The sequence below is a fragment of the Coregonus clupeaformis genome, chromosome 26, assembly GCF_020615455.1.
Source record: "Coregonus clupeaformis isolate EN_2021a chromosome 26, ASM2061545v1, whole genome shotgun sequence".
NCBI lineage: Eukaryota > Metazoa > Chordata > Actinopteri > Salmoniformes > Salmonidae > Coregonus > Coregonus clupeaformis.
The window spans coordinates 45,719,855-45,737,406 of record NC_059217.1 but is presented as its reverse complement, the minus strand read 5'-3'; the positions used below and the strand labels follow the sequence as shown (position 1 = coordinate 45,737,406).

General features: G+C 46.3%; 1 protein-coding gene across 1 annotated transcript in view; it reads left to right on the top strand.

Moving 5' to 3' along the window:
• Positions 1-17,552, top strand: part of dennd4a (DENN/MADD domain containing 4A) — a 127,592-nt gene continuing 110,040 nt past the window's right edge. Inside the window, exons 1-3 of the mRNA XM_041849977.2 lie at positions 1-205; positions 12,018-12,219; positions 12,812-12,948. Of these exons, the coding sequence (XP_041705911.2) occupies positions 12,028-12,219; positions 12,812-12,948 (329 nt within the window). The 5' untranslated portion in view covers positions 1-205; positions 12,018-12,027. The remainder of the gene's footprint in view (positions 206-12,017; positions 12,220-12,811; positions 12,949-17,552) is intronic.

The window sequence follows — 17,552 nt, the reverse complement described above, 5'->3', positions numbered from 1 at the left end:
TCCGGCAAAGTGTATTTATTTCGTTGGATGCGTCTTATTTTTGGTCGATCCGAGACACATTATTAATTTCTTATACGACAGAAAGGAAAATAATTCAACACAAATGGCGAATAAATTGTCGTTCAAATTGTAGGTTTATTTTTGATAGAATAGCAGTGTCCAGTTCACTGAGCGTTTGACAACAATCGTCGTGTGATCCTGGGATGTGAGTAGAGGATAATTATTTCATTGGATGAACATGCATGTTTTTGACCGCTATAACATTTTTGCTTTCCAGAGATAATCTCTCCTGTAGGCTATATTTTCGTCTGACGTTATGTGTTCTCTATGATTGCCTTATTTATTGATTATGTCTAAGCATCGATCACCTGATGTTGTTTTAAATGAAATGCATCCCATTTTGATGTGGACTGAGCACACATTTAGCTTATCATGTTTCTATGTGATCTCCGTTATAGTGTTCGACTGTCACTGGGTAAAATCACACCGTGAAACACACCCATCAATGAATGAACGAACTCCGTGCCCTTTTGGTCCCAGTGTCAGGCACTCATATGGTGTTACTTGTACTCTGTTTACTAGTAGGGGATACATTGTATCAGGGCCGACAGGAATAGGCTACTTTTGTAGCAACCAATCACTCCTTTCTGGTCCAGTAATATTGCCTGCAATACATCGTTATGAAGACAACTTATTAGACATAAAGTAACATTTAATTTTACAATTCCAATTAAGTTAGATTTGTAATAATTGGTTATATTTGTTTTTGATAGATGGTTGGCCTAATTATTGAAAACTTGGTCCACCTGTGCCTTGTGTTCTCTCTCCCTGTGCTTTTTGGTGCTCCATCACTCCACTGTCAAACAGATGTCTTTAGTTTGCCTATAATAATATGTTATGGCAGGCCCATAAATTATATTCAACTACAATGTTACAAAAGCTTCCAGGGAACACAGTGTGGTTATCACACCAATAGGATTAATTACAAACACATTTGGGTATGGACCTTTTCCCCCCATCAAGTATTCCAGGAATATACTGCATGTTATGTGGTATGACTGAGATGTAACTGAGACCTGTCTGCTTGCCTGTCTGTCTGCTGCCTGCCTACCTGGATGCTGTCTGTCTGGCTGCCTGATGTCTGCCTGTCTGTCTGCTTGCCTGTCTGTCTGGCTGCCTGATGTCTGCCTGTCTGTCTGCTTGCCTGTCTGTCTGTCTGCTTGCCTGTCTGTCTGCTGCCTGCCTACCTGGATGCTGTCTGTCTGGCTGCCTGATGTCTGCCTGCCTGTCTGTCTGTCTGTCTGCCAGCCTACCTACAGTGAGGGAAAAAAGTATTTGATCCCCTACTGATTTTGTACGTTTGCCCACTGACAAAGAAATGATCAGTCTATAATTTTAATGGTAGGTTTATTTGAACAGTGAGAGACAGAATAACAAAAAAATCCAGAAAAACGCATGTCAAAAATGTTATTAATTGATTTTCATTTTAATGAGGGAAATAAGTATTTGCAAAACATGACTTAGTACTTGGTGGCAAAACCCTTGTTGGCAATCACAGAGGTCAGACGTTTCTTGTAGTTGGCCACCAGGTTTGCACACATCTCAGGAGGGATTTTGTCCCACGCCTCTTTGCAGATCTTCTCCAAGTCATTAAGGTTTCGAGGCTGACGTTTGGCAACTCGAACCTTCAGCTCCCTCCACAGATTTTCTATGGGATTAAGGTCTGGAGACTGGCTAGGCCACTCCAGGACCTTAATGTGCTTCTTCTTGAGCCACTCCTTTGTTGCCTTGGCTGTGTGTTTTGGGTCATTGTCATGCTGGAATACCCATCCACAACCCATTTTCAATGCCCTGGCTGAGGGAAGGAGGTTCTCACCCAAGATTTGACGGTACATGGCCCCGTCCATTGTCCCTTTGATGCGGTGCAGTTGTCCTGTCCCCTTAGCAGAAAAACACCCCCAACGCATAATGTTTCCACCTCCATGTTTGACGGTGGGGATGGTGTTCTTGGGGTCATAGGCAGCATTCCTCCTCCTCCAAACACGGCAAGTTGAGTTGATGCCAAAGAGCTCCATTTTGGTCTCATCTGACCACAACACTTTCACCCAGTTCTCCTCTGAATCATTCAGATGTTCATTGGCAAACTTCAGACGGGCCTGTATATGTGCTTTCTTGAGCAGGGGGACCTTGCGGGCACTGCAGGATTTCAGTCCTTCACGGCGTAGTGTGTTACCAATTGTTTTCTTGGTGACTATGGTCCCAGCTGCCTTGAGATCATTGACAAGATCCTCCCGTGTAGTTCTGTTTAAGACTGTGCTCCTAATCTCAGCTCGTTACCTGTATAAAAGACACTTGGGAGGCAGAAATCTTTCTGATTGAGAGGGGTTCAAATACTTATTTCCCTCATTAAAATGCAAATCAATTTATAACATTTCTGACATACGTTTTTTTTCTGGATTTTTTTGTTGTTATTCTGTCTCTCACTGTTCAAATAAACCTACAATTAAAATTATAGACTGATCATTTCTTTGTCAGTGGGCAAACGTACAAAATCAGCAGGGGATCAAATACTTTTCTTCCCTCACTGTATCTTCATGGCTAAGAGGGACCAGATGGTACATAGTGAAATGTTTTGGTGTTCCCTCCCTCCCAGATCGGCCTGTTCATTCTCCCCTAAACCCCTGCTGTTAACAGCTCTGGTACTGCCATAGAAGTACAATGACTAAAACCATAGTCTCTTGTCACACTTTTAACGTTGATAATTTGGTTAAAGGTTGCAGAGATTACTAGAATGACAATGACTAGAAAGGGAAAAGCACCCTTAGAACACCGCATGGTGACAGTTTGAGATGAATGTTCATTCTAGTCATTCTATTTCTATCGTTGATGCAGACTCCAGACCACTGGTTCAGATAGCTGGGATGCCCTGTTCACTGTCATTGAACTCCATCAGTCAGAGATTCCAGGCTGCTGAAAGAAGGCTGACTTTTATTATGTGTTAGTCTCACATGACAGATTTAACATTGATTCTACAGATTAGGGTGCTTCTGAGATTAGGGTAGGGATGGCTGCTTCTGAGATTAGGGTAGGGATGGGTGCTTCTGAGATTAGGGTAGGGATGGCTGCTTCTGAGATTAGGGTAGGGATGGGTGCTTCTGAGATTAGGGTAGGGATGGGTGCTTCTGAGATTAGGGTAGGGATGGCTGCTTCTGAGATTAGGGTAGGGATGGGTGCTTCTGAGATTAGGGTAGGGATGGCTGCTTCTGAGATTAGGGTAGGGATGGGTGCTTCTGAGATTAGGGTAGGGATGGGTGCTTCTGAGATTAGGGATGTGTGCTTCTGAGATTAGGGATGGGTGCTGCTGAGATTAGGGTAGGGTTCTTAATGCCTATTCACTGGAATTGTTGTAATATTTGGGATAAGGAAATACACTGAACAAAAATATAAACGCAACATGTAAAGTGTTGGTCCCATGTTTCATGATCTGAAATAAAAGATCCCAGAAATGTTCCATACGCACAAAAAGCTTATTTATTTCAAATTTGTGCACAATTTTGTTTACATCCCTGTTAGTGAGCATTTCTCCTTTGCCAAGATAATCCATCCACCTGAATGGTGTGGCATATCAAGAAGCTGTTTAACAGCATTATCAATACACAGGTGCACCTTGTGCTGGGGACAATAAAAGGCCACTCTAAAATGTGCAATTGGCGTGCTGACTGCAGGAATGTTCAGCTGAGCTGTTGCCAGAACATTTAATGTTAATTTCTCTACCATAAGCCGCCTCCAACGTCATTTTAGAGAATTTGGCAGTACGTCCAACCGGCCTCACAAACGCAGACCACGTGTATGACCACACCAGCCCAGGACCTCCACATCCGGCTTCTTCACCTGCGGCACAAACTGGCAAACTGTCTCAGGGAAGCTCATCTGCATCTGCACCTTCGATGGCCACTGGCACGCTGGAGAATGCTCACCTTCGATGGCCACTGGCACGCTGGAGAATGCTCACCTTCGATGGCCACTGGCACGCTGGAGAATGCTCACCTTCGATGGCCACTGGCACGCTGGAGAATGCTCACCTTCGATGGCCACTGGCACGCTGGAGAATGCTCACCTTCGATGGCCACTGGCACGCTGGAGAATGCTCACCTTCGATGGCCACTGGCACGCTGGAGAATGCTCACCTTCGATGGCCACTGGCACGCTGGAGAATGCTCACCTTCGATGGCCACTGGCACGCTGGAGAATGCTCACCTTCGATGGCCACTGGCACGCTGGAGAATGCTCACCTTCGATGGCCACTGGCACGCTGGAGAATGCTCACCTTCGATGGCCACTGGCACGCTGGAGAATGCTCACCTTCGATGGCCACTGGCACGCTGGAGAATGCTCACCTTCGATGGCCACTGGCACGCTGGAGAATGCTCACCTTCGATGGCCACTGGCACGCTGGAGAACGCTCACCTTCGATGGCCACTGGCACGCTGGAGAAAGCTCACCTTCAATGGCCACTGGCACGCTGGAGAATGCTCACCTTCGATGTCCACTGGCACGCTGGAGAATGCTCACCTTCGATGGCCACTGGCACGCTGGAGAATGCTCACCTTCGATGGCCACTGGCACGCTGGAGAAATGAGCTCTTTATGGATGAATCCCAGTTTCAACTATACCAGGCAGATGGCTTCGTATGGGCGAGAAGTTTGCTGATGTCAACGTTGTGAACAGATTGTTATGGGATGGGCAGGCATAAACTACGGACAACGAACACAATTGCACTTTATCAATGGCAATTTGAATGTACAGAGATACCGTGACGAGATCCTGAGGCCCATTGTCGTGCCATTCATCCGCCGCCATCAACTCATGTTTCAGCATGATAATGCACGGCCCATGTTGCAAGGATCTGTACACAATTCCCGGAAGCTGAACATTTCCCAGTTCCCAGACGTCACCCATTGAGCATGTTTGGGATGCTCTGGATTGACGTGTACGACAGTGTGTTCCTGTTCCCGCCAATATCCAGCAACTTTGCACAGCCATTGAAGAGGAGTGGGACAACATTCCACAGGCCACAATCAACAGCCTGATCAACTCTATGTAACCAATGGTCACACCAGATACTGACTGGTTTTCTGATCCACGACCCTACCTTTTTTTTAAAGGTATCTGTAACAAACAGATGCATATCTGTATTCCCAGTCATGTGAAATCCATAGATTAGGGTTTAATGAATTTATTTCAATTGACTGATTTCCTTATATGAACTGTAACTCTGTAAATTGTTGCATGTTGCGTTTATATTTTTGTTCAGTGTAACTCTTAGTGACAGTGGGATGTGACTCACGGTTGTCATGGATGGTGTTTGGTGGTGGAGGTGGGTGTGGAATGCATGAAATAGGGAGGTTTTAATTCAGAGGATGCATGCCAATTTCATGATTCACTACATTAGGGAAATTATGTAATAATTTGCAAGAAATCAGTCACGGTGTCTTTGTGACAACTTAACCAAGGAGTTCCTCTTTCTGGTCTGATTACTACCCCAAGGGAGGTGTTGCTCTGCTCACATAATTCAGCCAAATTTCTGTTTTGGAAGTGGATGGTTCAAGAGGAAATCCGTTGTGCGTAGTTAGCCTCCTCCTCCACACTGCTTGATGATGAAAGATCCTCAGCCTGCTCTCTGAATGTGGAAATGGCAGAAAGATTGCATACAGAGAGTTCTGGGGAATTTCTGAGTGACTCAGAGCTGTGAGCTTTCATGGTGTGTCATGAAAGGGGGGTTAGTTTGTAGGTTAGTAGGTTGGCAGGTTAGTAGGTTAGTAGGTTAGTAGGTTAGCAGGGTAGTAGGTTGGTAGGTTAGTAGGTTAGCAGGTTAGTAGGTTAGCAATGTGGCCACAGTGCCTGTGTCTGCAATACTCTATTCAATTCTGTTTTATTTTATTCTAATCCATATACAGTGGGGAAAAAAGTATTTAGTCAGCCACCAATTGTGCAAGTTCTCCCACTTAAAAAGATGAGAGAGGCCTGTAATTTTCATCATAGGTACACGTCAACTATGACAGACAAATTGAGAAAAAAAAATCCAGAAAATCACATTGTAGGATTTTTTATGAATTTATTTGCAAATTATGGTGGAAAATAAGTATTTGGTCAAAAAATTAAATAAATACTTTTATTCCCCACTGTATATTCTATTCTATTCTATTCTATTTCTATTGTATTATTTTATATTATTTTATACCACTCTATTCTATTCTATTCTATTCTATTCTATTCTGTTCTATTCTATTCTGTTCTGTTCTGTTCTATTCTATTCTGTTCTATTCTATTCTATTCTATGTACAATAACAGGTGTAGTACTCTGAAGAGATAATAGCTTTATGCTAACCCGTTCCCAATACAACCAGGTCTAGCACTCTGGACACTGGAGATAATAGCTTTATGCTAACCCATTCCCAATACAGCCAGGGCAAATACATTAGAGTGTCTAGTTTGAGAAACAGGCGCCTCACAGGTCCTCAACTGGCAGCTTCATTAAATAGTACCCACAAAACGCCAGTCTCAACGTCAACAGTGAAGAGGCGACTCCGGGATGCTGACCTTCTAGGCAGAGGTGCAAAGAAAAAGCCATATCTCAGACTGGCCAATAAAAATAAAAGATTAAGATGGACAGTCTGAGATATGGCTTTTCTTTCGAAAACAAGGACATTTCTAAGTGACCCCAAACTTTTAAACGGTAGTGTATATAATATATAGGTTAAGGTAGAGACATATATCACATATACAGTACCAGTCAAACGTTTGGACACACCTACTCATTCAAGGGTTTTTCTTTATTTTTACTATTTTCTACATTGTAGAATAATAGTGAAGATATCAAAACTATGAAATAACACATATGGAATCATGTAGTAACCAAAAAAGTGTTAAAAAGAGTGTGCAAAGCTGTCATCAAGGCAAAGGGTGGCTATTTGAAGAATCTCAAATATAAAATATATTTTGATTTGTTTAACACTTTTTTGGTTACTACTTGACTCCATATGTGTTATTTCATAGAAAATAGTACAAATAAAGAAAAACCCTTGAATGAGTAGGTGTGTCCAAACTTTTGACTGGTACTGTAGGTTGTCGTGACGTGACTTTCATTAATCTGATGACTGTTATTTATCGAATCAACTAACTATGTTTAATTGTCACTCGATTAAATTAATCATGTAACAATCAACTCATTAGGAATGTCACGGTCGTCATAAGCAATGGACCAAGGCGCAGCGTGATATGCGTACATCTTTTAATGAGTACTTACATAATAACACAAAACAACAAAACGATAACGTGAAGTCCTAAGGTTAACAAACACAAACCTCTCCGGAACAAGATCCCACAAATGACAAGTGCCAAACAGGCTGCCTAAGTATGGTTCCCAATCAGAGACAACGAGAATCAGCTGCCTCTGATTGGGAACCACCCTGGCCAACATAGAAATACAACGAACTAGGCCATGAACATAGAACATACAACATACTAGAACAGAAACCTGGAAAACTAAACATAGAAACTAACACCCTGGCTCAACATATAAGAGTCCCCAGAGCCAGGGCGTGACAGTACCCCCCCCCCCAAAGGCGCGGACTGCGACCGCGCCAACTGCCTCGGAGGCGGATCCGGCTCCGGGCGTGACCACCACTCTCTAGCTACCCCCCCGTAGCGCCCCTGGTCTGGTCTGGCCCCGCTGGCTGGAGCTGGACTGGACATCGGTGAAGCGGATTGCTTAGGCTCCAGTGTGGAGCAGCTGACCGGTACCTGACCAGGCACCAGTGGAACAGGCACGTGCTGTGCCGGACTGACGACACGCACCACTGGCTTGGTGCGGGGAGCAGGAACGGGCCGGACCGGGCTGACGACGCGCACCACTGGCTTGGTGCGGGGAGCAGGAACAGGCCGGACCGGGCTGATGACGCGCACCACAGGCTTGGTGCGGGGAGCAGGAACAGGCCGGACTGGGCTGGCGACGCGCACCACTGGCTTGGTGCGGGGAGCAGGAACAGGCCGGACCGGGCTGGCGACGCGCACCACAGGCTTGGTGCGGGAGGCAGGAACAGGCCGGACCGGGCTGGCGACGCGCACCACTGGCTTGGTGCGAGGGGCAGGAACAGGCCGGGCCGGGCTGGCGACGCGCACCACTGGCTTGGTGCGAGGGGCAGGAACAGGCCGGACCGGGCTGGCGACGCGCACCACAGGCTTGGTGCAAGGGGCAGGAACAGGCCGGACCGGGCTGACGACGCGCACCACAGGCTTGGTGCGGGGAGCAGGAACAGGCCTGACCGTACTGGGAACACACACCACTGGCCTTGTGCGGGAATCAGGAACGGGCCGGACCAGACTGGTGACACACACCACTTGCTTGGTGCGAGGAGCGGGACTGGGTTTCCTCACAAACCTCCGCTCCCTCTGCTGCCTACTCAGTTCCTCTCGCCGTGCCTCTACACTCTCCTTCTCCCTCCTGACCAATGGCCCCCGTAACCTGGTGGCCTCCTCTCCTAGTCCACAAACTCGCCCTGTAGCTGCCTCCAGCAGCCCCGTCGTCCATGCCGTGTGCCCCCCCCAAAAATGTTTCTTGGGGTTGCCTCTCGCCTGTCCGACGACGGCCCGGTTGGTGCCGCTTCTCCTCTCCTGCCTGGGCATCCTCCCTCATCGCCCTCTGGTAGCGGACGGCCTCCTCCTCGGTGATCTTCCCCCAACCGAGGAGGACATCCACTAGCGTTACCTCCGGCGTTTGCTCCTGGACACGCTGCTTGGTCCTTATTTGGTGGGATCTTCTGTCACGATCGTCATAAGCAACGGACCAAGGCGCAGCGTGATATGCGTACATCTTTTAATGAGTACTTACATAATAACACAAAACAACAAAACGATACATGAAGTCCTAAGGTTAACAAACACAAACCTCTCCGGAACAAGATCCCACAAAAGACAAGTGCCAAACAGGCTGCCTAAGTATGGTACCCAATCAGAGACAACGAGAATCAGCTGCCTCTGATTGGGAACCACCCTGGCCAACATAGAAATACAACGAACTAGACCATGAACATAGAACATACAACATACTAGAACAGAAACCTGGAAAACTAAACATAGAAACTAACACCCTGGCTCAACATATAAGAGTCCCCAGAGCCAGGGCGTGACAAGGAATTTGGGGCACCACGGAAGAAGTTGTTTAACGAATGACCATCTCCCGAATGAATCTCTTAGAAGATATATATATATGTTACATATCGATAACAGTCACTTATTAAATAATTTCCTCATATCTGTCTCATTCGGAACGTCGCATAATCCTTGAACCTGCAAGAACCCTAACCTTATTGATGAATCAGCAATACACAAATTGGCTTAATTATTTATTAACTAATTAACTAAATAATAACACAGAATACATAAACACATACGGTATAGGTTATTGATTACTAACGTAATACAATGAAAACAGGTCCCTAGTGGACTAACAACAGCATGACTGCTTGGTTAGGGGATGGAGGGGTCAATAGAAAGAGAGACAAAGAGATTCAACTTATCGTTGTTACATTTGGAAAACCACCGCTCATTCGGATAAGAAATGCAATGCATATTTACGCGTTGCTGTCCTTGATCGTCGTCTCGCTGTTGAACCACTTTCTCAAAAAGGGTTTGAGTGCCCATATCCCACTTCGGTGAGACTCGGCTTGTCTTCAAATTGAGTGTTTGTTAGAATAGATACTTCAGATGTACCAACGGTTGTCTGAGATGGGATGGTCCTTCCCAACTCGTGTCTTTAGTGAACGTTTTCTAGACTACTGCAGACTAGTGAGTTTCTTTTTCTTGTGTAGAGGTTGAGAGTTTCAGAGTTTCTCACTTCAAACGTGTGGACTAACGTCTCACGTTTCCTGGTCTTAGAGTGTAACGTGAGCTAGCGCTGCACGTCGGCTGGTCTTTCTGGTCTAACCATTTCAAGCCGTGTAGCCACAAGAGCTACATTAGACCTGCCTAATTCTCACTTGAAACATCGTTACACATCCTGTTAACATATGACCTTAAAGGGATCTGCACTTGTATTCTATGACATTTCAGATTTACGTATGATAATTTTTCACGAAGTAGTTTGGATGTAGTGAACTACTTTTTCAAAGTAACTTTAGTTAAGTAAACTATATTTTTTCTTAAGGGTAGCTTTAGTGTAGTTTACATTCTTCCAGTGGGAAGTAATTGGTAGCTTGGTAAACTACACTGCTCAAAAAAATAAAGGGAACACTAAAATAACACATCCTAGATCTGAATGAATGAAATAATCTTATTAAATATTTTTTTTTTACATAGTTGAATGTGCTGACAACAAAATCACACAAAAATTATCAATGGAAATCAAATGTATCAACCCATGGAGGTCTGGATTTGGAGTCACCCTCAAAATTAAAGTGGAAAACCACACTACAGGCTGATCCAACTTTGATGTAATGTCCTTAAAACAAGTCAAAATGAGGCTCAGTAGTGTGTGTGGCCTCCACGTGCCTGTATGACCTCCCTACAACGCCTGGGCATGCTCCTGATGAGGTGGCGGATGGTCTCCTGAGGGATCTCCTCCCAGACCTGGACTAAAGCATCCGCCAACTCCTGGACAGTCTGTGGTGCAACGTGGCGTTGGTGGATGGAGCGAGACATGATGTCCCAGATGTGCTCAATTGGATTCAGGTCTGGGGAACGGGCGGGCCAGTCCATAGCATCAATGCCTTCCTCTTGCAGGAACTGCTGACACACTCCAGCCACATGAGGTCTTGCATTGTCTTGCATTAGGAGGAACCCAGGGCCAACCGCACCATCATATGGTCTCACAAGGGGTCTGAGGATCTCATCTCGGTACCTAATGGCAGTCAGGCTACCTCTGGCGAGCACATGGAGGGCTGTGCGGCCCCCCAAAGAAATGCCACCCCACACCATGACTGACCCACCGCCAAACCGGTCATGCTGGAGGATGTTGCAGGCAGCAGAACGTTCTCCACGGCGTCTCCAGACTCGTCTGTCACGTGCTCAGTGTGAACCTGCTTTCATATGTGAAGAGCATAGGGCACCAGTGGCGAATTTGCCAATCTTGGTGTTCTCTGGCAAATGCCAAACGTCCTGCACAGTGTTGGGCTGTAAGCACAACCCCCACCTGTGGACGTCGGGCCCTCATACCACCCTCATGGAGTCTGTTTCTGACCGTTTGAGCAGACACATGCACATTTGTGGCCTGCTGGAGGTCATTTTGCAGGGCTCTGGCAGTGCTCCTCCTGCTCCTCCTTGCACAAATGCGGAGGTAGCAGTCCTGCTGCTGGGTTGTTGCCCTCCTACGGCCTCCTCCACGTCTCCTGATGTACTGGCCTGTCTCCTGGTAGCGCCTCCATGCTCTGGACACTACGCTGACAGACACAGCAAACCTTCTTGCCACAGCTCGCATTGATGTGCCATCCTGGATGAGCTGCACTACCTGAGCCACTTGTGTGGGTTGTAGACTCCATCTCATGCTACCACTAGAGTGAAAGCACCGCCAGCATTCAAAAGTGACCAAAACATCAGCCAGGAAGCATAGGAACTGAGAAGTGGTCTGTGGTCACCACCTGCAAAACCAGTCCTTTATTGGGGGTGTCTTGCTAATTGCCTATAATTTCCACCTGTTGTCAATTCCATTTGCACAACAGCATGTGAAATGTATTGTCAATCAGTGTTGCTTCCTAAGTGGACAGTTTGATTTCACAGAAGTGTGATTGACTTGGAGTTACATTGTGTTGTTTAAGTGTTCCCTTTATTTTTTTGAGCAGTGTATATTTTCAGAGTTGCTTCCCCAACACTCGTGTAACAGACTACTTCATACTGTATTTATTTATAAATAAACTAACCTGAACTCTCTCTCCCTCTCCCTCCCATTCCCTCCCTCGCTCTCTCCCTCTCTCCCCCCCCTCCCCCTCTTCCCCTCCCCCCTCTCTCTCTCGCTCTCTCTCTAGCCCATGGTTGATGATGGAGGAGACAGGTCCTCGTATAGCAGACTACTTTGTGGTAGCGGGGCTCACTGACTCCTCCAAGCCCTTAGAGGAGGAGCTGCAGCTGGATGATGTTCCTGGTCGCTTCCCCCGCTCGGCCCCTGGTGGTCGGCCCCTGGCCCCCATCACAGACGTAGCTGTGGTCATACGCTCCCTGGGGGAAGAGGTACAGTAGTACAGTACTGGCCCTTTTATTCCGTTTAGATTTTAACTTTTTTAAGGTAAAACAATTTTGGTAACTTTCCCCAAATTCCCAGGTTTTCCAGAAATCCTGGTTGGGGTGATTTCTGGATTTCCTACTTACTTATCCACTCCTGATTCTGGGATCTTCCAACAAGGATTTCTGGAAATTCTGGGAATTTTGGGAAAGTTACCCACGTTTTTCAACCCTAACTTTCAGCCTTCTTAAAGCATTTGTAAAGTTGTTTTTAATGTACAGAGCTTTGTGATTTCTGCATTTAATAAAATGGTGTACCCCAAGGTTCTATTCCGGGTCCTGTGCTTTTCAACAAAACTGTATCTGTGCTGAGGATCATTTGTCATTTAGCAGACACTTTTTTAAAAATCTAGAGCGATTTACAGTGTGCATACATTTTATTATATGGCGGCCACAGCGGGAATTGAACCCTCAATCCTTGGCATTGCAAGTGCCATGCTCTACCAACTGAACCACACAGGATCACACATCCAATATACCCTGTACCTGCACTATGAATGTATTGTTCTGATGTTTTGTCTTTGTGTATAATTATTCCTAGGTTCCTCAGGGGTACACCTGCCTGGAGTCTACCCCTTCTGGTCTGTCTGCAGAGCTGAACGGAGCCAGTCTCAGAGGGCCTCAGATCTACCTCTGCTACAAGAGAGGGCGGGATAAACCTCCTCTCACTGATCTGGGGTCTGTCATCTCCTGCTACTCACAACACTACACTACACTACTCCTTACCTTTATTAATGCTGGTTTAGGAACCGTTCTTAAATGGTCACTCACAGCAACACTACGCTAATCCCTGTCTGCATCCCAAAATAGCACCCCTTATGCAGCCTAATCCCCCTGTTCCTTCTAATACTGACCTGAAATCAGTTCTTATCCTGTGATTTACAACACTGCACTAATCCTATAGCAGCCTCCTAGGGCTGGTCTAGGAACCGTTCTTATTCTGTTATTCACAGCACAACACTAATCCCCTTTTTCTAGAAGAACTGGTCTAGGATCAGTACTTAAACTGTCACACACACCACTACACTAATCCTATAGCAGACTCCTAGGACTGGTCTGGGATCATTTAACTGACTCACACCACTACACTAATCCTATAGCAGACTCCTAGGACTGGTCTGGGATCATTTAACTGACTCACACCACTACACTAATCCTATAGCAGACTCCTAGGACTGGTCTAGGATCAGTTAACTGACTCACACCACTACACTAATCCTATAGCAGACTCCTAGGACTGGTCTGGGATCATTTAACTGACTCACACCACTACACTAATCCTATAGCAGACTCCTAGGACGGGTCTAGGATCAGTTCTCATAACGCTACACTAATCCCTAGTTTTCTTCTAGGACTGAACTAGGAACAGCTACTTGCCCATCACTCACACCACTACACTTACCCAAAACACACGCTACAGCAATCAATCGCCTATTCCTTTAGATCTGACCTAGGACCAGTTCTTCCCCGGTCACTGGCCTGTATCTCACACAACAAACCCTCATCCCGTCTCCTAGCGCTGACCTAAGGTCAGTAATTACACGTTCTTGGGTCAGTAGTCCAGTAATCTTCTTTCACTGTCTATTGAACATGACTTACCATAATCAAGGCTTTATCACAACTTTGTTTCTACGTAGTCAGGTCTTAGGAGTGAGTTACGTCATTTAGTTACATTCAGTTACATCATTTGTCTATTATTGTTTCAAAGGAAAACAACACCTTGTGGGAATTGTTGACTGTGTAAACACACTAAAAGCCTTTTCCCATTATCATGCAGACCCCAACTGTACAGTGCTATCTCTATCATGCTGACCCCAACTGTACAGTGCTATCTCTATCATGCCGACCCCAACTGTACAGTGCTATCTCTATCATGCCGACCCCAACTGTACTGTGCTATCTCTATCATCCTGACCCCAACTGTACAGTGCTATCTCTATCATGCCGACCCCAACTGTACAGTGCTATCTCTATCATGCTGACCCCAACTGTACAGTGCTATCTCTATCATGCTGACCCCAACTGTACAGTGCTATCTCTATCATGCCGACCCCAACTGTACAGTGCTATCTCTATCATGCTGACCCCAACTGTACAGTGCTATCTCTATCATGCCGACCCCAACTGTACAGTGCTATCTCTATCATGCTGACCCCAACTGTACAGTGCTATCTCTATCATGCCGACCCCAACTGTATAGTGCTATCTCTATCATGCAGACCCCAACTGTACAGTGCTATCTCTATCATGCTGACCCCAACTATACAGTGCTATCTCTATCATGCCGACCCCAACTGTACAGTGCTATCTCTATCATGCCGACCCCAACTGTACAGTGCTATCTCTATCATGCTGACCCCAACTGTACAGTGCTATCTCTATCATGCTGACCCCAACTGTACAGTGCTATCTCTATCATGCTGACCCCAACTGTACAGTGCTATCTCTATCATGCTGACCCCAACTGTACAGTGCTGGCTCTATCATGCAGACCCCAACTGTACAGTGCTATCTCTATCATGCTGACCCCAACTGTACAGTGCTGGCTCTATCATGCAGACCCCAACTGTACAGTGATATCTCTATCATGCTGACCCCAACTGTACAGTGCTATCTCTATCATGCTGACCCCAACTGTACAGTGATATCTCTATCATGCTGACCCCAACTGTACAGTGCTGGCTCTATCATGCAGACCCCAACTGTACAGTGCTATCTCTATCATGCAGACCCCAACTGTACAGTGATATCTCTATCATGCTGACCCCAACTGTACAGTGCTGGCTCTATCATGCAGACCCCAACTGTACAGTGCTATCTCTATCATGCAGACCCCAACTGTACAGTGATATCTCTATCATGCTGACCCCAACTGTACAGTGCTGGCTCTATCATGCTGACCCCAACTGTACAGTGCTATCTCTATCATGCTGACCCCAGCTGTACAGTGCTGGCTCTATCATGCTGACCCCAACTGTACAGTGCTATCTCTACCATCCTGACCCCAACTGTACAGTGCTATCTATATCATCCTGACCCCAACTGTACAGTGCTATCTCTATCATGCCGACCCCAAATGTACAGTGCTATCTCTATCATCCTGACCCCAACTGTACAGTGCTATCTCTATCATCCTGACCCCAACTGTACAGTGCTATCTCTATCATGCTGACCCCAACTGTACAGTGTTATCTCTATCATGCTGACCCCAACTGTACAGTGTTATCTCTATCATGCTGACCCCAACTGTACAGTGCTATCTCTATCATTCTGACCCCAACTGTACAGTGCTATCTCTATCATGCTGACCCCAACTGTACAGTGCTATCTCTATCATGCTGACCCCAACTGTACAGTGCTATCTCTATCATGCTGACCCCAACTGTACAGTGCTATCTCTATCATGCTGACCCCAACTGTACAGCGCTATCTCTATCATGCTGACCCCAACTGTACAGTGCTGGCTCTATCATGCTGACCCCAACTGTACAGTGCTATCTTTATCATGCCGACCGAACCCCAACTGTACAGTGCTATCTCTATCATGCTGACCCAACCCCAACTGTACAGTGCTATCTCTATCATCCTGACCCCAACTGTACAGTGCTATCTCTATCATCCTGACCCCAACTGTACAGTGCTATCTCTATCATGCTGACCCCAACTGTACAGTGTTATCTCTATCATGCTGACCCCAACTGTACAGTGTTATCTCTATCATGCTGACCCCAACTGTACAGTGCTATCTCTATCATTCTGACCCCAACTGTACAGTGCTATCTCTATCATGCTGACCCCAACTGTACAGTGCTATCTCTATCATGCTGACCCCAACTGTACAGTGCTATCTCTATCATCCTGACCCCAACTGTACAGTGTTGGCTCTATCATGCTGACCCCAACTGTACAGTGCTATCTCTATCATGCTGACCCCAACTGTACAGTGCTACCTCTATCATGCAGACCCCAACTGTACAGTGCTATCTCTATTATGCCGACCCAACCCCAACTGTACAGTGCTGGCTCGATCATGCTGACCCCAACTGTACAGTGCTATCTCTATCATGCCGACCCCAACTGTACAGTGCTATCTCTATCATGCTGACCCAAACTGTACAGCACTATCTCTATCATGCCGACTCCAACTGTACTGTGCTATCTCTATCATCCTGACCCCAACTGTACAGTGCTATCTCTATCATGCCGACCCCAACTGTATATTGCTATCTCTATCATGCTGACCCCAACTGTACAGTGCTATCTCTATCATCCTGACCCCAACTGTACAGTGCTATCTCTATCATGCTGACCCCAACTGTACAGTGCTATCTCTATCATGCTGACCCCAACTGTACAGCACTATCTCTATCATGCCGACTCCAACTGTACTGTGCTATCTCTATCATCCTGACCCCAACTGTACAGTGCTATCTCTATCATTCCGACCCCAACTGTATATTGCTATCTCTATCATGCTGACCCCAACTGTACAGTGCTATCTCTATCATCCTGACCCCAACTGTACAGTGCTATCTCTATCATGCAGACCCCAACTGTACAGTGCTATCTCTATCACCCTGACCCCAAATGTACAGTGCTATCTCTATCATGCAGACCCCAACTGTACAGTGCTATCTCTCTCATCCTGACCCCAACTGTACAGTGCTATCTCTATCATCCTGACCCCAAATGTACAGTGATATCTCTATCATGCCGACCCAACCCCAACTGTACAGTGTTATCTCTATCATGCTGACCCCAACTGTACAGTGCTATCTCTATCATGCAGACCCCAACTGTACAGTGCTATCTCTATCATCCGGACCCCAAATGTACAGTGCTATCTCTATCATGCAGACCCCAACTGTACAGTGCTATCTCTATCATGCCGACCCCAACTGTACAGTGCTATCTCTATCATGCCGACCCAACCCCAACTGTACAGTGTTATCTCTATCATGCTGACCCCAACTGTACAGTGCTATCTCTATCATGTTGACCCCAACTGTACAGTGCTATCTCTATCATGCCGACCCCAACTGTACAGTGCTGGCTCAGATATTTTATTTCCAGAAAGAATGGCTGTGTCCCAATCCGAAGGCAGCATCCAATGACTGTGTCCCAATCCAAAGGCAGCATCCAATTACTGTGTCCCAATCCAAAGGCAGCGTCCAATGACTGTGTCCCAATCCAAAGGCAGCATCCAATGACTGTGTCCCAATCCAAAGGCAGCATCCAATGGTGTATGAGTGACCAGGCCAGTGCAATACAGCTAGGCCTGG